This window comes from Trematomus bernacchii, unplaced genomic scaffold (genome assembly GCF_902827165.1).
Source record: "Trematomus bernacchii unplaced genomic scaffold, fTreBer1.1, whole genome shotgun sequence".
NCBI lineage: Eukaryota > Metazoa > Chordata > Actinopteri > Perciformes > Nototheniidae > Trematomus > Trematomus bernacchii.
The window spans coordinates 2420757-2443785 of record NW_022987616.1 but is presented as its reverse complement, the minus strand read 5'-3'; the positions used below and the strand labels follow the sequence as shown (position 1 = coordinate 2443785).

At 41.0% G+C, this 23029-nt stretch overlaps 1 protein-coding gene across 8 annotated transcripts in view; it reads right to left on the bottom strand.

The window, feature by feature from the left end:
- Positions 1-116: 116 nt before the first annotated feature.
- ntng1a (netrin g1a) overlaps positions 117-23029 on the bottom strand; it is an 81323-nt gene continuing 58410 nt past the window's right edge. Inside the window, exons 5-9 of one of the 8 annotated variants that reach the window (XM_034132284.1) lie at positions 15865-15891; positions 12232-12276; positions 11114-11173; positions 7146-7280; positions 117-1659 (exon numbers count right to left, since the gene is read on the bottom strand). In XM_034132284.1, coding sequence (XP_033988175.1) covers positions 1421-1659; positions 7146-7280; positions 11114-11173; positions 12232-12276; positions 15865-15891 — 506 coding nt within the window. In that variant the 3' untranslated portion in view covers positions 117-1420. Of the gene's footprint in view, positions 1660-7145; positions 7281-9404; positions 9573-11113; positions 11174-12231; positions 12277-15864; positions 15892-23029 lie in introns of all 8 variants that reach the window. The other 7 variants (XM_034132286.1, XM_034132285.1, XM_034132288.1 and 4 more) reach the window with 7 other exon arrangements.

Below are 23029 nucleotides of genomic sequence, written 5' to 3'. Positions count from 1 at the left end.
TTAGTTAAAGTGTCCAGAAAAGTAATGAACAATTTTAGTAACAAATGAATAATATACCTACCTGCAGTCAACAAATGATCAACACCATTTCATTTTTTAACTTTTATTCACTTAAATTCTCAAGTGTTAAAGCAAGAACAAAACATTTATAATGTCCTTTGGTGGGATTTTATTACACTTTATTAATACTGTATATGTAAACTGATATTCTTTGATGCCAGCACGTTGCCAATACAAAGGAAAATCAACTGCACAACTAAAAGAAATATTAACGAATAAAACAAGTGAATGAAAGAAATGGAAACCAATAAAAAATAAAAGAAACCAAAAAACAATTGCTTCTTCATTTGGATGTTTTTTCAATAGATACATTAAAGGTTGCCTTTTCTCAATCACAGTTCGGCAAAGATACAAAAGGACTACATGACTCTTTTTTGTTTGCTCTGTCGAGAGGAGAACTTGCAAATACACCGATGGTTCTCTAAGCTCTTCGTCTGCTCGGGTGAAAACTATCCTCGCATCATGATCGTGGGGAGCGTGGCGGCTCTAAGATAGAAAAAAGAATCAGACGGCTTAGTTTGGAGTACCTTTTTTGCAAGAGGAGGGGAGGAGAGGAGGGGGGAGGGGCTTCTTACACATGTGCATCACTAACATCGGACAAAATAATCTTTCAACCAACAAGGGTTTTACAGAGTAACGTTCACGGAAAGCACAGGTCTGTGGCAGCATGGCGGGGTGGAGGGGGGGGGGATGAGGAAGAGACAGAAAGCTAGAGGGGGGTCGACATGGGCGGGGGGTTTGTGTCACAAAGTGGCAGTCCGGACAGATTTCCTTCTATCCACAATGCACTGACAGCAAAGAATGCCTCCTGTTCTCAGGTCTAACACTTTCTCTGAAAAGTCTTCAGCAGCGGTCCGGCCAACGTTACGCAGCAAGAAGCGTCCCGGGGGGGGGGGGGGGGGGGATCGACGACCACTGCCGGCTCGCTCCAGAGCTGATTGGTCGCAGCTGTTGTTGCCGTGGCAATAAGAGAGGAAAAGAACGAGTCTGTCATCTTCAGTTATCCCCTCTCAAACTGGAAGGAGTACCTGGTATGGCTTAGAAGGGGAGGGGGGTCTCATTGTTCTTTGCACATTTCACTCTTATTAGGCTCTTTTTTTAAATAATATCTGGCATTTTTAGAAGTATATGTTTTTTTTTCCATTTCTATATATTCTTTGAAATTCAATGAAAAGTTTTTGCACTCATTAGTCTGGCACATTCTCTTATCGTCAGCGGAGTGTCCTTAGAGTCTGGCGGACAAGCTCAGGACAGTCCAGAAAGCTCATGTTCTTGTTTAATGGTTGATTATTTGAAATGGGTGGGGGGGGTAAGAGTGGAGAAGGTGGGAGTGACAAACTCCGACCAGGTCCCGGTCTCTTCAGAGCGCCGAGGCCCCCCCCAGCAGAGCGGAGCCCAGCAGCAGCAGCAGCAGCAGCCTGAGGGAGGGGGCAGGCAGGGCGGCCCCCGAGTCGGGGCCCCGGCAGCCCCCCAGCTCCGCCTCGCAGCGGGACTTCTCACACAGCAAGCCGGAGTAGTCTGAGGGACAGCTGCAGCGCACGTTGTTCACACACACCCCCCCATTCTGGCAGCGCAGGAGCTCGTTGTCACACACCCGGGCTGCAGGGGGGGAGACAGGAGAGAGGGGTGAGAGGCACACAGGAAACAGACTTTCTGGTGACACTTTACCTGAAGTGTTCTGCATTAAAAGCAAAACTAAAATCTAATTCATTTCAAATCACATTACATTGAAAAGATCCCTGTTGGGATCCCTCTCTCTGATTTGAACGAATCAAAAACTGACAGAATTATTTCTTCAAGTAAAGTGTTACCACATTTTACACCAGCTTTAATTCAGCTGAATCTTTACAGGGGCAGTTTAAAAGTGGTATCAATATTCATATTAGTCAAGAAAGACACAAGTACATTTCTACTACTATTGCCTAAACATTTCCTTATGCAAAGATTTCCAAAAAGAATCCCTGATAAATAAAAGTAACATGTATGAAATATATTATTATTTAAGACAAACTCTGCAGTGCATGCATCCTGATTATATTTGGTAAAATGTGACTATAACAGGTTAGTAATGTTAGTACAAATCTGTTGGTAAAAGCACTATTTAAAGCCCTAACCCTAGTGTAAAATGTATAATATTTCTACCGGTGGTAATATAAAAAAAACACATTAATGCCTTCTACAGTACCTTCCTCTTATTTCTTTCTCTAATTATATGAAATACAACTCTATGGCACCTTTTCAAAGGAAAAAAAAGAAGAATCATCATCTTCTAATGTAAACATGATCACTCTGACTTTAGTGTGAGTAAACTCCCTTTTAATCATTTGCATTGTAACATCAGAGTTGATTAAAGGCCGCTCCCGTCAGTAGTGCTGCTGCACAGAAATCCTCACAGCCTGACAGGCTTTCCCCCAAACAGCGGCTTCTTAAGACAAACTGAACGTCAGGTGAAAATCGGTGTATATTTAGAGCTGGGACAGCGAGGCCACTCTATTCCCGGAGGAGGCAGGCTGTCAAGCAAGCTGCAGGCAAACAGAGCAGCGGCACACAAACTAATAAACCAACAGAGACAAATAAACAGTGATCAACACGGGGGCCACTCCTGCCCATTCCACTCCTTTATGGGAGTGGAAAACAATGTGGTGAGCAATCTATGAACTCCACGGGACGTAAATATCACAATAACAAATATCAGGCCTCTCTCCTAATACTGAGGATTGGATGCCTGCTTTCTCCCAGGAATAGCCAAATAGGGCTTTGATGGGGGGGGGGGGCTTGTTAAGAAATATTGACTCCACCAATCCGGTTTGTCTAAGCGCCGGAGAGAGGGAGCTGCAGTTTGAGTCGGTGAGTTTAGCTCCAGGCCACTGCTCAACAATTACCATGCACACCTCGGTCCAAAACACACACCTGAACTCTGTCTTTGTCTCCGAATTACATATCAATTTCAAGCCCAATTGAGCCACTCAGCAGAAACTAAAGTAATAAGTCAATATATAAAACTGCAACCTCTGTTTCCTTCTTCGGAAGTCGTTGTCCACTTGGTTTTTCTCCTCGTAATGAGGCGGCTTAACATGGCAACAGAAATGTCTCCTTCAAGACGACAAGGGGGAGCAATTTATAAATTCAAGACCGGTGATTTTCCCCAAGAGGCCTTGATATGATCAGAAGTGCTCCTTTAATCAGAACTACTCTTACCTGGTCTATCTTATCTCTCCTGCTTCCATGATTGTATTTTCTAAAGATGTTCAAAGTGGTTTGCATTACTTTTTTGCTTTAATTGTATTATACAACACTTGAAATGAAGTGCATGACATCATTGTGCATGCAAACCTTACACAAATTAGTTTGATGAGCACAACACGTCAACGTTCATTTCCACCATATTAAGGATTGCATTATTTACTGGGACGACAAATAGCACTGACTCGTCTACAACAGCTGAATATTAGCTTTTAGCAATGATAATAGCCCACACTGTTGGGTAAAAACAGAATCAAGTCATTTCATATTAGTTATGCTATATTCATCTCCAAATCAAGAAGAAGGTTCATTGTGTTATTTCAGCTGGCAACTACTTTTAGCAGCAATCTCAACTTGCTAAATCCACCTGTTCATACAAATGGGAGTCAACAGACAACATGATTTCAGGGTTAAACAATATTGTGAGTGAATATAAAAGCAGATCAAATAAAAGTGGGATAAGAATAGCTGCTTTATGTTGTGGGAATGACGGAGTACTAATAGCTTCCAACAGCAAAGATACTCTCCCCAGGTTGCATTTAGCCTCAATTTAAAACGGGTTCACTGTCTTCCAGAAAGTAGGCTAAGCCCAAATACAGCAAGAGATAAATAAATTGATTATTTCTTTTCAAGTGGAAAGACAGAGTGGTGGTATTCAGAAACAAAATTGGATTATTTTCTAGTGGCCTTCAGCAGTTTCTAATGAGGGGAAGCAGCCCCTACTAGCTTGTATTTTGTTTACATGTAGGTATTGAGAGCGTATTTTTATTTTAAGTTGAGCTTCTACTTTAAATATTAATTATGCATGGTGCTCAACACTTTATAGCACGTTCACTTGACTTCAAAGTAAAGCTCAGGTAATGGCCGACCCCTGCAGACAAAGCGCTTCATTCGCTGCCAACTAAGCATCGCTGAAGTCCAAAAAGAACAGAGGTATAGATTTTTTTAAAACATCAGTAGCAAGTTTATCAAAGATGTATAACAGGGTCAATGAGATTAAAGGTACTGTAACACTATGAGGGGAGAGCAAAGGGCATTATGGTTAAACTCAAGATGGGTATTCTAGTGAAGCATTGTGTTGAGATGAATTCTTTTGAGAACACCTTATTTCATCTCAAATGAACCATTTCTCGGCGTGTAAACAGAGCCAGCACAGGCAGTACATGATGAGATTTGTAGCGTTTGCTTTTGATACGAGTCATAATATTTAGAGAGAGGACCGCTGAACTAGGTGTGCCTGTCTGGGACTGGGAGGTGTTTGATGAGAGATTTGAGTTTTAATTGCATTCTTCAGTCTGCATGCAGATAGAATATTGTCTATAAAGAAGCAAGGAGAGGTAAAAACTGAAAAAAGTTTTTTCTTTTACAGTCGAGGAGTAACTCAAGAAAAAATAAGCTCCTTGGACGGGCATTGTTTTCGGGGTTTTCTAGTTTAAATGTTCTACAGAAAATATGATTTTCAATAAAAAGATTTTTTTTAGAATTGCAGTGAAGAACAGGCTTATTGTTCATATATATATATATATATATATGTTATTGCCAGAGCAGTAAGAGATTTATTTATAAAACCTACATGGATAACAACAATGGATGTGGTGGGACTGGGTAGTTATATTTACTCAGTTGTACTTACTGTTATTTTGGATATTTGTAACTATAATTACTATAAACATTAAATATAAGTACTTCAAGTTTAATACATTTCATATACGATGTTAAAGAATTTCTGTCATGTGTCTTGGTCCCTTGAATTACAATTATTGAGCACTTTTGTTACATCTATATATTTCTTTATTCTCTGGGATGGTGAGAAATAGAATGTTGACCCTGTCTGTGTAACACAAATAGAGGAATTGACAATAAAGTTGACTTTTTCACAATTTACAAGCTAGTAATGACCTGTTTAATGTAAGACGTATCTAATGAAGTTACTCAGTCCTTTTTTACTCTTCAGTCGTACCTTACTCTACTTATGTAAATATATATTTACAATATTTGTATTTAAGTCATCTTTATGTTCATTCAATATTTACACACAATATAAGACCCTTCTTTCCCTTAAATGCATTCTAGGAAATGTAGGTAAAAATGCTAACTGAATTAAAAATAATTTGAGATTAGTTGGACACTATAGAAGAACATTTATTAAAAATAAATATTTGAAGTTGGTCTCATCTTAAGTAAGAATAAACGTTTTGAGAACACCTCAGACAATAGTGTTTGTTTGATTTCCTGATAACTGTTTCACAGCCTATCTGACAAATAAAACTTCTGATCCATTCACACTTCCCATCTGTATGAATCGGCCCTGTCTTATTACTACAACACCAACATGTAATGACTGCTGTTGAACAGCTCAGCATTCTCAGGATTCCACTTGTATCATATGATGAAATGTGACATATGCCTTAACCTCTACCTTTTGTGTAGAAACAGTTCTGTGTGCTGACAGTGCGTATTCACACTTAAACGCTGAATCTATTAGTCAAACACAGTGCATTTTAATGAACACCCAGCTGTGTGAAAAACTGCTATAATTAACTAATTATTAATTTCACACATTTAAATCTGCACCTGACACATTCTTTTTACATTTAACAAAGGCCAACAAAGACCAACAAAGGCAAGTAGTATTCGTATTATTTCCAACATGTTAGTGTCAAGCTGCATGTACTGCCTCTATAAACTACTGTATGACTAGACCTATTCACATCCTGATTGGATCAGGAAATACTTCATGGTTTGTGACTGAATAAATACGTCATAGGAAGAAGACAACATTTTCCCCAATTCTTCATGACAATATTACACTTGCTTCATCCATAGGACGAAGAAGTAGAAGTCACGAGTAGAATTTAATTCCACAAAACAGGAAACCTGAACATGTTGAGTCGCCATATTTAGGACGCCTTTGTTAGTTAGGAAAAAGATTAATGTTGAGCTACAGGAGGAAGGCAAATAGATGTCATCACCTTCTGGGAAAGTTAAATAATTCTGAAGTAAATTGATCACAGTGATGCAAAGATAGGTCATGGTTGATGAAATGCTAATTAGCAGCAATTATGACACTATGTTATGTGAATGTATTAACCGGCACAGTTCCAGAGGGGCCAAATCATCTGTGCTCTTTCCATTAGTATTTTATGAAGTATAAACAGTGTTTGTCAATGGGCATTTTGTAAATTAAAGTTTTTTCTTTCATTATCAAAGAGTTAGGTGTGTACTTTCTTATGGCTACCTCCTGTAGAAAAATTGGTGACATTTGAAGACAAATGACTTCACATGGCATGCATTGTAAAATGGCCTGGGGAAATATAAATGGTAGATAATAATAAATGAGCTGGAACTGAAAATGACCTGCCTTCTCCTTTGAAAAATGTTAGTGTTGGATGACATTGTACTGGTGTGGATTGGCGAGGGGTGTGATGGCTACTCAAACAGATCACAGGCAGCATGTCAAGCAGTCAATATTGACTCAGCTGTTGTTTGTTGGTGTGCGACGTGGCTGGATAACTGAGTTACCGAGCATCATGCATCCTGCCATGCCATTGCTCTGTTTCTATCGGAGCCATAGAGGACACCTGCTGATATTACATTGTTACACAGCTGCAGCAAGTGTGAGTTGCAGGTTTAGTAAAGGGCTTAGTAAATTGGGTTAGCTCATGTTATGGGTCTGTATTTGTCAGGGCAGCCGGGCAGTCCTGCGCATAAGCAGCACATTCTTCCAGCCAGAGCTTAAGAATCAAACAGAGAGAGAAGAAATCAGAGGGATAGTAAAGAGAGACAGAGCTGAGGAGGAGAATAGCCAGGAGCTGCGTGAGGAGGGTTGTGGTTTTACTTACATTTGCAGCCATCGTCCCACAAATAGCCGGGTAGACACTGCTGACACTTAGGCCCTGTAGTGCCCTCCTTACATATACAAAATCCTGTGCCATTACAGCGATCATTGACTGAGCCAAAGGGATTACAATTACACTCTGGAAAAACAAGACACACACAAACAAAGGCTGGAAACAGGGTGGCTTTGACTTCCTGCTACACGTCTAGGATTTTCACAGCGTGGACCACCGTCCTTAAGTTCAATAATAAGGTCATTATTACAACATAGAGTCTGATTATTTTCAACCGATACAAATCTGACTCATACAGAATAAAATGCTACCATTTCAACTGTTATGAAGACGGAATGAGAAAAGAGTGAATTATGCTAGTTTCATGAAAACTTTCTATTCATTACAGTATATTTGTCATTTAATAAAAATAACTTTACTGTTATATAGATATACAACGTGCAATGAGCCAAATATGCAAAGCATTATCAGTAGCTTTGATATAAGATGAACAAGGTGAGCTAATCTGCACATGCTTTTCCAAAATAGTATTCATTCATACAGGTACAGAGGAGATAGATATTAGGAGAAGATGAAAAGAGGAGACAGGAACATGTGATGAGTAGTTACCAGATGGATATTGGCAACGCAGACAGACAAAGAGTGAATGTTCATGTTTCAGAGGAATGAGAGTAAAGCACATTGAAATGGGCATTGTTGTAATATGTTCTAACTATTCCTTATTATCAAATAAATGTAACATTGTCTAGGAATTTGGCATTATCTTCAAATGCCTATTTGTCGTTTACAGAAGAGAATGGTAATCAGTCACAATTAGAAAACAACCTCTCATGTCTCTGCTGCCCTACGCTCAACTGACATGGTGCTTTCAACAGCGACTGGAGCAAAGTGACACCTTCTCTGACAGTCCTGGCCGTCACATGGCACCTTCTGTGGCCCGCTGGCTGCACGTGGCTGCACCCGAGTGACATCCGAGGGTCAGGCGAGAGGAGAAAGGTGACGGCAAGTGACAAACAGGGGGGTCAGTGGGAGGGAGGCAGGCTGAGGTCAAGTTTGCAAAAAAGTAACGCCTTGTGACGGGATTCAGCTGGTACTCTTGAGGCCATTTCATGTAGGCCTATATGACATATGCACTTGTGTGGCACCTCTGACTGGCGGTGTGGCTTCCTCGCGACATTTCTCTAAGAAGTCTTGTTACTTGTCAGACTCCCCCCTCAGGACTCACAAGTGCACCTGGCACTGGGTACCGAGAACTCACACTCCGCGCGCTATCTAAAGAATCCAATAGGGAACCAAAGTACTGCCTTAGAAACTATGTGAAATGTAATTTTTCACACATTTTTACATGGACAAAAAACCGATGATGGTCATGGACAAAATAACAGAAACACCAGATGAAAATGGCCTTTTAATTCCAAAATCTTTAAGATGACAATGTCTTCACAGACAAGTCATCTTAAATTGAATACTAGTAATCTGTAATTCTATATTTAAGGTGTTAGACAAGCATTAGGTTACAAGCTTATAGTATAATGACATGTCCCCATTTCATGAATGATCTACTTATACATTTGAGGGAATATTAGCATAACGATAGAAAATAATAGGAAACAGCTAGCCCGGCAATGAGATAGCTGCGTTCACAGTTCCGCCTTCTAAAGGCATGTGATGTGGTCATCAATTAACATTATATATTGTTTTATTTCACGAACCAGGGCTAGCTTTTCCGCGTTGTTTCCTGTCTGCGACAAGCTATGCTAGCTCCATGTTACTCGTATAGACATGAGACTGTCTGAGGTGTTTCCATTAGGTTGTGCATTATGATTTATTCTTTTATATGTACTACCTGCAAATCTGATTATGCTAGCAATTAATGCTTTGCTATTTTTGGTCGCTAAGTACAGACAAGGAGCTATTAACTAAAAATGATATAATACAAATAATAAATACAAGCTAGCAGCTAGCTAACCCTGGTACTGTAGCACTCACCAATCATTCTACAGTTATTAAAACCGTGTGTCTGACTAAAGCTAAATTATAAGTCCTGCAAATTGTGTGAGAGCAGAAGAAGCAATACAGGAATATGTGAAGACCACGGAAAAACATGGAGGCAGGAGGGTGTAGTGATGATGAAGCGGTGGGGGATGAAAGATGACACTTTCTCTGGTAACAAGTCAAAGACATGAGGTGAGGCGAGAACAGTTTGTGTGAAAGCAGGGTGGCGATGAAAGGGGCCGGTGGGCGACTAACCTATGCACACATTTTCATCGTCCAGTTCTGCTGAGGTATTGCGGTAGTAGCCCAGCTTGCACAGCTGGCAGTGCTGGCCCCTAGTGTTGTGCTTACAGCTCACGCAAATGACGGTGTTTAGCAGCTCGATGTAGCTGCATCGGTTGGAGTGGCCGAAGCATTCGCAGTCTTGCAAAGAGAGTGTGAGGGGAAGAGAAGGGAGAAAGAGAGAAAAAGGAAGAGAGAGACGCGGAAGGGAGTGTTGGCATTGTTGATCTTGCTGCGAGTGCTACGGCAGTTGTGTTAGCAAGAATTTAGGCACCACGGCATGCAAGGTTAAAAATGGAGACTTGGTTGTGAGGAAAGAGATGTTGGGAAAATGATGAAAGCCATGGTAACTCATGATTAGTCTGACATGGACACAGCCAGAGTTAGAAGACATCACACAAAATAAGCACGGCGTTAGTTGGACTCCAAGAGGTCACATCACTTCAAGCACACCACGACACAAGGCGAAATGATGACACACAGACACGGTCACATTGGAAACAACAACGGAAGCGTAAGGCAGGTCAGAACATGAATGAAATGGATCTTTCAACTCAGGGAATGGTATTGGGGAGTTTTAGAATAATTTTCCAACTGATCTCTTGACTGTCATGGACAATATGGTTTGAGGTAACAGGATGAAACGTTCAACGATACTTCATTTCACATCCCTCTGTAATGAAATTAATGACGTTGATTTTTTTTAAAACTCTTAATTTATCCCCAACATTTTCTTTTAAACGGTTAGATAGTTGTATTTAAAGGATTATTACAACCGAAAGCAGTCAATAAGGAAAGTGAGCATATGCTGAGTTGCACTGGCAGAGAGTGTCAAGGCGTGCTATGCAGTGTTATGTCATGCTGAATTAGATGTATGGAGTTGTAGCTGGACTGTAAAACCTCATGCTGCATTCTATGATAGTTCCTGGCAGCCCGCCCTGAGGGGTGCAGCAGCCCCAGCTCGCCATTCTCCGATTAAACATCATTCTCCCACACTGAGTGACCACTGACACCACGTGTCACAGCAGAGACAGATGTGACCTTAAGCCTCACTGGCAGACAGAATGCCTGCGGATCCAGAACAGGGTGGTGGCGGATGGGGCTTTCGTCCAAAGGATTGTGGTTATTAAGGATCTGTATTGAGGTCAGGTCTCTCTGTCCGGATGCTAACAACCTGAATAGGCTCGAAAATGAAGTCTAGCCCACTCTACATTTCACCTAAAGCAGAAAGTCTTGTCCAATTGTGAGCTTAAATCTTCTACATTAGATGCCTCACTCTCGCAGACATACTCTCAGAAGACAAATAATCTCTCCTTTCCAGAAATAGGCTAAGGTCATAAATCATGCACGAATGAGGAATAAAAAGTCTTGATTCTCGGAAACACATTCACCAAAAATAGTTCTAGTCTCCAGCACCCACTTTGTTTGAACTGAAAGAGATATTATTCCAAGGGACTTTTATAGTGTTTAGAAACGATTCCATAGATGAATGAACCCTCAATGGGCCCTGAGCAGAGAAGACCATCGGTCCAGAACTGAGCTCCAGATATGGATACACAGGCTTCTAGCATTGGGTTAGTGCTACAGGGGTTAGGGGGCTTACAGTAAAACAGAAACATCAGTTAAACAGTGAGGGGCTCAGGGGGTCATCTGAGGGGCAACGTATGAATTCCAGCTCCTACCTCGCTTGCTGTTTGCAACGTGGACAGAAGGGGCAGTGGATAATGCAACCTGAGGAGCTACTAGACAAATTAAAAGAAGAAACAAAAAAAAAACATGATATTGCATCAAACAAAACATGTAATGTCAGAGAATTACTGAGCATAATGCTTAATAAAACTGTAACTGTAAAAAGATAAATAAACAGGCGCAATAATGATGAATGATGGCATTGGGAAATAAGGAGTGACATTGCCAAGTGAAGTTGGCTGCATGTAGCAGCATCTGTTACAAATGCTTTAGATGCAGAAGAACTCAAATATTATGGTCCCTCTTTTATGCTTCATTTAATTAACAAGTGCTTTGTATAATTCAGAAGCCTCTATGTGTGTTTCCCCGTACAGAAACGGTCCTCTGACAAACTGCTCTCCACCTCGATGGAGGCCATCCAAGAATGTTCGCCCTATAACTTTGTGCACAGGAGCGTAGGCAAGGAAACTGGCTAGCAGTGAACACATCAATCCCTCAAATTCTTTACGGTCATAAAACAAACAGTGGGAAAAGAATTAATAGGCCCAGCCTCTGCTTTTGTACTAGGTGACATAAGCCCCTAACATACAGCGAGTGTGCTTGACTGCAGCCATGGAAACACAGCGCTCAGTGGTCGTGTGCTAGTTGTTTGCGAGGTGACTGCACATCACATCTGCACGATGGATTAGGCTGAGATGAGCCTAACATCAATCTGTATAAAAAACACAGCGGAACCTCTCCTGCTTTTTTCCCCCTGTTACGCTAAGATGGGAATCCCTGGAAGCTCTGCACCTAATTAAAATCGAGGGTGTATGTATAAACATACAGTGCACACATTGAGAGGATAATGTACGGCCCTGCAGCATGTCGAGTGCCCCATGAATGCACAAGCCTCCACTGAAGGAGCCTGAACCTTTATCAGAAGAAAGACTAGCAAGCGGAGGATGTTCTTTTTAGTTTGTCATAAAAATAGCCAAGATTTGAAAAGGGAAAGATACTCGTGCTCATATACAAATACTAATAGCTACCAAAGAGTGCTTTTAGCAAAAACCCCGATATAAATGAATCTGTGAAAAAAATAAATAGTTGTTGCATATTCTTAAATGCCTACCTTCTTTTCGGTTAGCGACACCTAGGGATGACACATTCGGCCGAACTGCGTGCAATTGAGAGAAACCAGGAGTTATTCATGTGCACTTATGTGATGCAATTTACATATAGTCTAAAGGGGGGTGGGGGACTAGGTGGTGGTGTACACACAGAACTGGAGACATGGACATGTCTTGCATGACTTAAATCTGTAAATCAGGAAACAGCAAAAACAGTTGGGCAGGGCTGACATGGATGAGCAAAGAGAATGCATCCAAAGACCCATTGAGGACATTGGAGAGACGTTGTATGTAATTTGTGTGACTTCCATTGGCTTGCTGTCTGTTTGTGTGTTTATGGCAAATGGCAATGATGAGTGAAAAACTGAAGAAAAAAATCTTTCATTTTGTATTGAAGTCATGATTTATGCAAGCGAGTCTAAACTATGTATAGCAAATTAAGAAGTTAGGGGGCATTTTGTTTAATTCATCACATCGACTATATAATCAATATCTAATTACAGTGTATTTCTGGTGGAGGAATAACAATGAATAAATAATGGCAGGTGTTCTGGACTTGGAATGAGGGACTGCTGTGGGTAGCATAACAGAATAATTACATACACGTCCGTATTTCCGTGTCAGGGAAATACATTGTGGTTGGAAATGGAGAGGACTCAAGCAAAGGGGGGAATACGGATACGTTTCCTCATTGTGCCCCTTATCTCTTCACTTGATCTTTCTGTCCTTTTGCTATTGACTCATGAATCATGCAATCTTGGGTAATTAACATCCAGTGGCGTCTTGGCATGGAGCCTATTAGCCTAACTAAGGGTGAATCTGATACGAGACTTCTGTTCAGGCCGGATCATTCAAAAAATTACTTTCTCACATGGAATTATTGATTCAAAGATTTTTTTATTCCACTGCATTGGAATTAAATACAATATTAGCTTTGAGCTTGGCATGTCTGCACACTGTGACAATCACTCCTTTACAACATAAATCATTGATTTTTAAAACTGCATGAACGAAAGACGATCATGCAGTTCCTCCTGTTTCATCCTTTTATTCTATTTTTTTTTTATCTCCCCCAAAAACGTTTTACAATGGATCCTGCTGGGGTATTGTGGAATTAGTGATGACTGCCACATCTCCAGTGGGTTGAAGACACTTGAGACACTCGATGAGAGGCTCTTTGAAAGTGACAGATTTACAAAAGAAAGTGCTGAAGAAAAAGGGCCCACCACGTCTCCACTCAAACTCAGGTCTTATATCTTCTAAATTGTCATGTCCCTTATTTTCTTGTTCTGAATTTAGTTCCTCTATTCCTGGTGAAGCGTTTTCCTAATGAATATAACTGACTTGTTAGGGCAGGAGAAATTAATTTATGACAACAACCCCAAGTATGTATTATCTAAGAAAAAGCATACATGAGCAAACTGCGTTGTCTGGATCTATAACCTCTAATTGGTAAAGTAAGTTCATTTTTAATTATTCTGTGTTGGCAATTGATTGGATGTAATACACATCTGGGTTCCATTAATTATTTCGTTATGGGGAATATTCAGGTTAGGCAAGCTAAATGACTGGTGACGGATTTTAATCAATGCCATACCCATAATGAAATGCAATCTTGCGTAGACAGGATTGTTTTTTTAAATATTAATTTCACTTTAATGGTCCGCATTAGGCAATTCTGCCTGACTTAATAAACTTGAAATAGAATTGAGAAAAGTCAATAAGGGATTCAATTGGCTTCAAACTAAAGCATGAAAAACGCTGTGCTTTCTTTTTTTCTCCACAATGGTTTAGCTTTCAGTCAATTTAACAACCTCATGGACCTCCTATTCTTTTTAAGTCCACTTTATTCTTCCTTTATTAAGAACGCAGAACTAAAATTGGTTTGTGTTGCATCTAAAACAGCCTCAGTGTGTTCAGTTTTCTTGTTCATTGGGAGGCTGTAGTGACAAGACAGCCTCTCGTGTGAAGAACTCTAAATCCCTGAGGGGCAATCTGGATGAGAAGTGGAGACGTTCGTTTGTGTCTTTTCTACATCAACCCCCTTCCCAAAAAACAAACATACGCTCACACACACAACCATACACTTATCAGCATGCACACTCTCCCTGTAAAGGATTTGAGGACAGCCTATTTAGATGGGATAGAGAGGACTGACGTGATTATGTAAGCATGTATATACGAGGAGCATGCACACACATGCTAAACTCTCGTCAGGCAGTGCATGAATTGGACACATTATTTCTAATGTGATGAGGTAGGAAGGCAAGCAGGGCGAGATTTGGAGAGGGTAGTTTGGTGTTCTTGGCCACATGTCCATTTCTGACTCATGACACAGCATCAGACTTTACAACCAGTGTTCACTTCCAATCTAAAGCCTGATTAAAAACCACCTGGGAACACTCTGTTTCTGCCTGAGTCTGACACAGCAAGGTTTGGGAAACTTGCCCAGTGATCATCTTAGCCGTTAAACCATGAAAACAAGCGTGTCCTTATCGTGTCCTGGCTTGGCTTGGTTACACTTGGGAATGAACTAGATATTGGGTCAAAGTAGACACTCTTTATAAAACAAGGAAAAAAAGAATGAATAGTTACTCAGAATGTCAAGCTGTGGCTCTCATCGAGATGGGAAGTGGAGGGATAAGGCATTGCTGTTAATAGACTATTGGTAATGTGCCCAAAAGGATTTTGACTTTATACTATTTCAACTTTTTTGCATATATATCAAAATATACTTTAAAACCAGCTAACATTTCTTACGAATAAAGGTCAATTGGTTTTCTTTCGATAAGATAATTGCCCTTTTACCTCATTCCAGTGTATTCTAAAGTACATTTTAGCCAGAGCCGACAATATTGCAGCTACAGTATACTGTAGATGACTTGTTTTAATAACCATTTGACCGGCAAGTTGATCAATGGGGCCAGTTTATTAAAAACTAGCATGTCTCTTTAACCCTAGCCAGACTATCAAGGTCCAGGATCAGACATGGAGGGGGCAATTTACTAATCAATGCGCAAGAAACAGAGAAGATTCACTAAGAACAGGGCAATGAGAAAAGAGATAAAGAGAATTGAGCCAGGCTGTGAATGCACTTTGACTTGTTCAATACAGTCCCATGGTTCCTGCATCACACAGCCTTCCAGGCAGCGGTAACATGAGACATGGCACCTCTCTTCTTCCTTCCCCTCCTTAGGGGCTACTGGTTGACGAAGATAATACCAGCCCAGGCGCTTGCGGCTTATATTAAAATGACCTCCTGTGACATTATACTGCCAGAGACGTCTTGGCACTTTAATAAAGTCTAGATGCCATTTATTTATAATGCATGGGAGAGAAGAAGAGAAAAAAAACGCCATTCTGCATGCAGAGCCAGGCAAGTTTAATCTGGTTGAGTTGAGTCTGGATAAGGTAAATTAAAATGCCTACATCATGAGAACATAGCCCCTAGCTATTGCTTATCTGTCTTCCCACAAAACAAGGTTTGTCAACAGTTGTTGAGCAAACCTTTGCAGGAAGATTGGAATCAGAAATGAACATTTGGCACCAAGTTTAGGGATGTATGGTGAAGGGTGGCACAATAGGCATAGCAAAGCATCAAGCATTCATATAGTTATTTTGTAAGTTGTACTTACTAACTGGACCAATGTTATTAGGGATACCTGCAAGAGAGAAAGAGAAAAAAACACAAGTTAATGGAGATCTAATTGTCTTTAAGGCAATAACTTTAACGTTCGTCCTAGTAGTATATTGTATTGTTAGTCTTGCCATCCTCCCTCTCTGTTTATCAAGTTCATACCCCAACGCCCGATGCATTCCATGAAATCTTGATGAGCAGTAAACCTTGAAACTGAAGACTTACAATACAATAGTATCAGGCCAGGGCCTCACTTTTTACTCTTTCATTGCTTTACATTACATGTTATTAGCAGGAGCTGTTATCCAAAGCAACTTACATACACTTCAATTCCGCAGGAGCATATAGGGTTAAGTATATTGCCTGATGACACATTAATGGGATTGAATCACTGACCCTTCGATTGATAGATCGGACACTGAGCCACAGTAGCTCTTTTTGGGACAACATCCATCCATCTTTGAACTCTTGCCTTCGTTTTGATCTGAACTACACACCTGTCAAGGATTGTTCCGGCCAATAGGGACAGAGTGTGAAAGGTTTGAGGGTGGTTAATATCTCTTTAGTTTCTTCTGGTTCCCTTCATTATTTCTGCTTTGATTTCCCTGTTGTTGCCTTGAAAGGTCATTGCTGCCCTCTTGTACAGCAAAAGATACACACCTGGAAATATTTCAAAATTACTGAAAAACAGTTTGAGCACAGCCCACAAGCTCACAGACAGACTTTGATATTTGATATATTTTGAAGTAAAAAAAGTTGACCCTTTCTCAGCACACTGTCTTTAAAACATGAGCTGCCAAAGACACATGAGACGGAATCTGATGCACACAGACACGCAACATGTCAAATGATATCATAAATGGGAAATTCTGCGTCTGATTCCTGCCGTAGGAGAGCATGTCTTATCCTGCTGCCTGCCTGTCCATCCCTCCATCAAGCAATCCCTTGTGCCAGACTGTCACTGAGCAGATAATACAGTCTGTCTCATCCCCATGGTGACCAGATCTCTCCCACACCAGGACGTTGGCTGGCCGTAGATCTGAGTTTGATTGAGATGTTCAGAAGGCAAAAATAGTCCTTGTAAGAAGCTAATGATCTAACTACCGACATCTTGGTTTTGTCCCTTTTTTCTCTGCGTCTATAAGCTTGAAGGTAACTGCTTTATATTTTTTGGTTGCCATTGGTTTTGGGAGGAATTTGCTTTCAGGAGATCGATGCCAGCTCCACTTTTTCTAATCATCTGTTTGGACTTGCCCTCCCTCGCATTCACTGCACCCCCTGCCCTCAATAAGGCAGCATGCCCACAAAAACAAACAACCCCCTCACCATGAAAAGAGGAAGCATGCTGGGCAAGAGGAGAAAGGCGCCCTCGTCGACTAAAGAGGAAGAAACTAAATAAACAGGCTTTTTTCCCCTCTCTACCTCACTTCTCTCCAATTATTCGCTTACCACCACATCTTCGGCTGAGGAAGCCGGGGAGGTATCTGTGCGGGATGTTTTTTGGGGGGGGCCTAATGTAGCCGTCACAAAATATCTCCAAGTACTCAGAGGGAAGGTGAGTATTTCCTGCGTAGGTGCATGTTTTTGTGTTTGTGGACTTTGATCAAACTCTTGTCATTCAATCACTCTTCCTCTGATCTCTGTCTGCAAGCTGTATTTAGGGAGCCACATCTGTGACCTGTCTGAAAGCTGTGAAGTGCAGGAGGCCTCTGCTGACATATGGAGAAGGAGCGAATCAGTGGTCAAACCTCAAGGGGCTGGGCAGATGCTAACCAGGAAGGACAAGGGCAAGGACAATTGCCTAACTCACAAAGCACCGTTTAATTTGTCTGGTATGAGCAGGTATAGCCTCAGTCTTGATATAAAGTACGTCAATCACGTTCATATTCAAAACCCATTTTACAGGGTCATGGCAATGCTAACGTAACTAGACTACTGCAATCTCTACGTATGCATATGCCAAGCCAATTATACATTATCGAGTTTCTCACAAAGTCCAACATGTGAGACTGCAAGTTTTCCAGCTCTTTAAGTGAACTATGAAAAGGGAGAAAAACACTGTAACACATTGCTAAAGGAGTCTGATTAAGCTGACTGCAATAATACACAGGCGCTACCTGCATCGAGTCTGGCAGGGGACCCATTACATTAACCTGAGAGGGATGTAAATATAAAACCAGGGAGCAGCAGAGAGGTGACTTCCATTAGTGTGTGTCACCAAACTGTTCGTTCACAGTTTGAGTACAGAGAACATTCTTCAGATACACAGACACACATTCACACACATTAATCTGCATTGTATGAAACGTGTTTGCCTTTCCTAAATAAGTGTTGAACCTATCACTCCATTGTCAGTCCAAGTGATCTGATCCAGACAAAATGACTACTAAATCAAGTGAGGACTCTTTGTAATTTGGTCTCGTTCAGGGCCAAATAACATTTTCTTCCAGGTCATGGTTTGGAACACCAGTGGACTGTCAGAGCAATTATTCGCCGCTTTATGAACAACCTGTGGGGTTCGAGCAGATGTCCAGGATCCAATGTTGGGTCATTCGATTAATTTTAAATCAAGTCATTTCCAATCCGCTTCACCTGCCCGGGCCTGGCCATTACGGGGCATGGCTGCAATCTAATTTGGTCCTATCGCACAGGAAGAGCATTAGGAGCTGCTTACAGTATGTTGATGGTGTCCTCCATTGATTTTTAGGAGTTATGCAGGGATCATGGTTGCGATCCGCTGGGTGGTGAACACGATCTCTGAGGGGTGTGTGATTCACTGAACATGATCTGTTCGCATGTGGGTTCAGCAACAGAATACACACACACACACGAACAAATGTGGGCATTAAAATACAGAAGAGAGCCTTTGCCATGTGGGCCATCAACTGATTTACAATAAGTCTCACATGAGAGAGCCATGGTTACAATGTGTGTTGGAGGTTCATCCTTCACTGGTCCAGTTCCAGCTATGTTGTCATCCATCCAAGATCACCACTGTAACCGTGCTAATGGATCATCAGAAACCAATAATAAAATGTACTCTCATGGGTCTATGGGCTCTAAATCTTAGGCATACATCCTATTTCCTCGCTGAACAAGCTAATCTGTCATCTATTCACCCTCAATGTGTCACATATATGTGCTATATGGGATTCTACTGCCAAGAGCACATGTAGTTGTTGGCGTGGCAGTGTTTGTGTGTGTGACATTACATTGTTTCTGTCAGTATCCATTCTGCTTTGACCTTCGATGTGTCTCACCTGTTTGTCTTGGTGCCACCTACTCTGAAAAGGGGCTTAACTGCTAAATTTCCCCCGCAGGCAAAGTTGGTAATTACTTTCCCTGGCTGCCATCATTTTATAGCAATCCATCATCAGGTGGAGCTCTTTGGCTATACAGAGCCTAGTGGTGGTGACAGCCATTGCTAACTGGTTAGCAGCGGAAAGGCTGCCAAAACAAAAGCAAACGGCGAGCAACTTGATTGAATTCCTTAGGAGACAAATTACGGCCAGCCTCACAGGAGTGCCCGGCTAAACGCGCTCTCTTTCAGTGTGTAGATCTGAATTGAAGGTGGCAAGTCTTAAAGAGCCAAGGAGCCCAGTTGGAAGAAGAACAGTTTAAGATTTCAGGGAAGGAATGAGGTGTACGTCGGTGGTGGTAGCTATGGGGGAAGTATACAACAAATCTGGAGATGGAAGAAACAAATATTTGAAAGAAAGATTACCGTCACAGCTGCACAGAGCCGAGATGTGGAAAAGACAGAGTAAACAAGCTTGGTCTCTGGGGTGGTTGGGGGTGTTGTGGGAGAGAGAGAAAGAGAATGCGAGCATGAAACAAAACCAAGAGATGGAGCAAGAATAGGCGCAGGCAGAAGAAGAAGATGATGGTGGGGAAGAAGGGCAGAGTGAGCAACAGAATGAGGGGATGCAAAACAACGGGCAATGAGGGAGAAAAAAAAAGCGAACGGGATAAAATGGAAATTCAAATAGCTGTGGAAAAAGGAAAGAGGCATAAATGAGTGGGTGATGTTGCACGAGAAGGGGAGAAGATGGGAGTGAAGCTGTGAGCCCAGAAAATGTGCTTATGTGTGAAGATCTGTAAACACGTTGCATTAAATGAATGTAAGCCTGGTGAAAAATACTGTTTTTTACAGAGCAGTCTGTCGTTTTTACATCTAAGCAACGGAAATGATCAATTTAAAAATGATTACCTTATTTTTTTTATCAACCACTGGTTTTGAATTGAATTTATAAATGGAACAAGTGTATTGGCACATACTGGCATGTGTAATGTGATTACACGAGTGCTTTATTAGCGCTTCATTAGTAAAGTAATGTGATTACACCAATGCATTAGTAAGTAATGTGCTAACCAGGGCTCATTAATCCATTTAATGCCTGTAATCAATATTTAAACAACTCATTTTTGGAGTTGGTTTACTATGTAAACCACATCATTTATGTTCAACAATCACGTCTCAGAGGCTCCTACAGTAAACATTGTGTGTCTTCATTCACAAAATAATTAGATTTATTCTTCAATGCGACCATTATTAGTTCCTTTGGGATTTGGATTTGTCATTGAAATATGTATAGAAACCTACTTTCTTTACACAAGAGGAAGGTTTAATCAGGTCTATATTTGTGTATGTGTGTTTGGTCACATTTCTATGATCAGCATCTCCCAGTAGGACTGGCAAAATGCAATAAGAATGTAGCATCTGATGTTTTTGCATTAAGAACACTAGTTAGAGAACAACAGCATTAAAATTCAATTTGTTGTTTTAATAATAACTGTCCTTGTCCAGATATGACAGGCCTTCTTTTCATTTTCACCTGGGACCAAGAAATGCTCGGTTTTATTCAGATGGTGAAAGTCTCATGTGGATTTTTCTCTTCAGGCAGTGGATGAATCATTACAGTGAAACCCACGGCGTGTCCATGCTTTTAAATGCTTTGATCAAAGGAGATCCTCAAACTGTGAGGCTGGCTTCTACTAAATCTGAACAAGTGTCTCCTAATCCTGTCCTGACAAGGAGATCTATACGTTTTATCAAGCAGCAGACAGAAAAAAAGGCTTAATCTCTTAAAACTTTCTGAATAGAGTTATTACACAAAAACGGTACATTTTTGTGTGAGTATCAGACCATGGCAATCATTGTTTCCATTTGTGAATAAAACACTTATACTAAGTGAGGTCAAAATGCAATGGTAATATACATATGGATTTTAATATATGGCAAATTAAAGTTGTTATTAGTCTGTTAAAAATATAATACCTTAAAGGTTATTCTAACATTTTGGAAAATAGATTTATCTGGCTACAGCCAGCAGATAATTAGCTTGGTTCTCCAAAGAGACTTCAGAGGTGACTTCTTGTAGTCTGGACTCTGCATGGTAAACTTAGTAAAGACATGAATCCAGCGCATATTCCCCAAAAGATAACACAACTTGTGCCTTTTAGACAAGCAATAAATAAGTTGTTAATTAGCAAGCTTTAGGGGTGCTAGCAGGCAGATTTATTTCAAACCTTCGGATTGATCTAGGCTAGCTGTTGCAGCTACAAGAAGTTAACCTTTAACTAGTTGTACCTTTATATAAAGTGTACATTCAGTTTATTAGGAAAGAAAAACAAAGATATAGATTTCATTGAAGTAAGTCAAGCTTTGAGCTTGAGTTATACTTTGTGTTGAAGCTACCGTAGACAGTTGCTACTGACATCCAGCAGCTAACATGCTAAGCTATTACGTTTTATTTTACTACACATAATATTCAGACACAAACATGCTGCAAAAAAGCCCAGTCCTCCAGTTTAAAGTGCATTTGAGGATTTTCACGTAAAAAAAATTAGGGTATATTTTTTACTTTTCTAAATCAACTTTTCAAAGGCCACCAGTCACTTCCCACCCCCCCCTCCCACTTCTATCTCCCTCAGTGTCCTCAGCCCTACAGTGAAATGAACTGTCATGGTTAATTCTCAAACTGATCCCTCTCCTTCTGTCTCCACAGAGGGAAAAAACGAGAATGCGTGAGGCTGAGAGACGGGGGAGGGGGGAGGGGGGGGGGGGAAAGACATAGATGGAGAGAGGAAAAGCGAGAGAGACAGAGCCACCCCAGAAGGCTGAGTTAGCTGTGACAGAGAGTGATGCCCACTTCCCCTCCTTCTATCTCCGCCATCCTTTTCTCTCTTCATCACTTTTTAAATCATGTTCTTCTTCTTCTTAACGCCATTGTACGACAAAATATCGTTCCCGCCCCCTCCCCCTCCCCAACTCCACACCCCCTGCGGATGATGATTCATCGATCTCCTTATCGCATCAGACGTCTTGATGGGCATAGTAAAAATAAATTAAATCTTAATTACATTTTCATCTTTGACAAATTTGTCTCCGAAGAGCTGCCATATGCTCACTGGGTTTGGGGGAAAACATTGAGAGTGAAGGAGACTTTTGGAATTGGACTTGAATAGGCTTGAAAATTACCAAACAGCACAAGGTGTATTTTTCTGTCAGACTTTTTTTTTCTATTCAGGAGGGAAAGCCTTGCATTTCTATAGATTTTCCACTGTGTTATTACATTATGGATTTTCTCCCCTCCAAGACAAAGTATAATAATGCACTTTATACTAAGACTGTTTTTCATCACTTGCAGGGCAAAGGGAGAGTGTGTGTCCTTGTGTAGTAGTTATGGATGTGTGTGTGTGAAATAAGGAGGTCTGGATGAGCACCTGTGTGTGTGTGTCACCTTTTTTTAATAATGTGCTGTCAATCTAGGCTCTGGGAATGGCTATTTTACTAACCCTCCCTAGATCTCATAACACGGATCCTCTGGGAGGCAGAATAAGTCATCAGCCGGTGGCCCAGAGTCCTCCAGCACCACAGAGGGAAGAAATCACAGCGGATGCAATAAGGGGACAGAGCGGGATAAAACGTAGGCTTACAAATGAATGCCGGAACGCTCCAACTTATACGCTCCTCTCTTCACCCTGCTGTTTTAGCTGATGTATGGCAGGCAAACTGGAGAGGATAACAAGAATGGGCCGATGGTGATTGTTTTTATGCTAACGTGATTGCTATTGATCGTAGCTTAGCTCGTGACTTCAGTGCCATGTAAGGAGACATTTTCTTTTTTTTCACCACTTGAGAAGAGTTTGGGATTCAAATA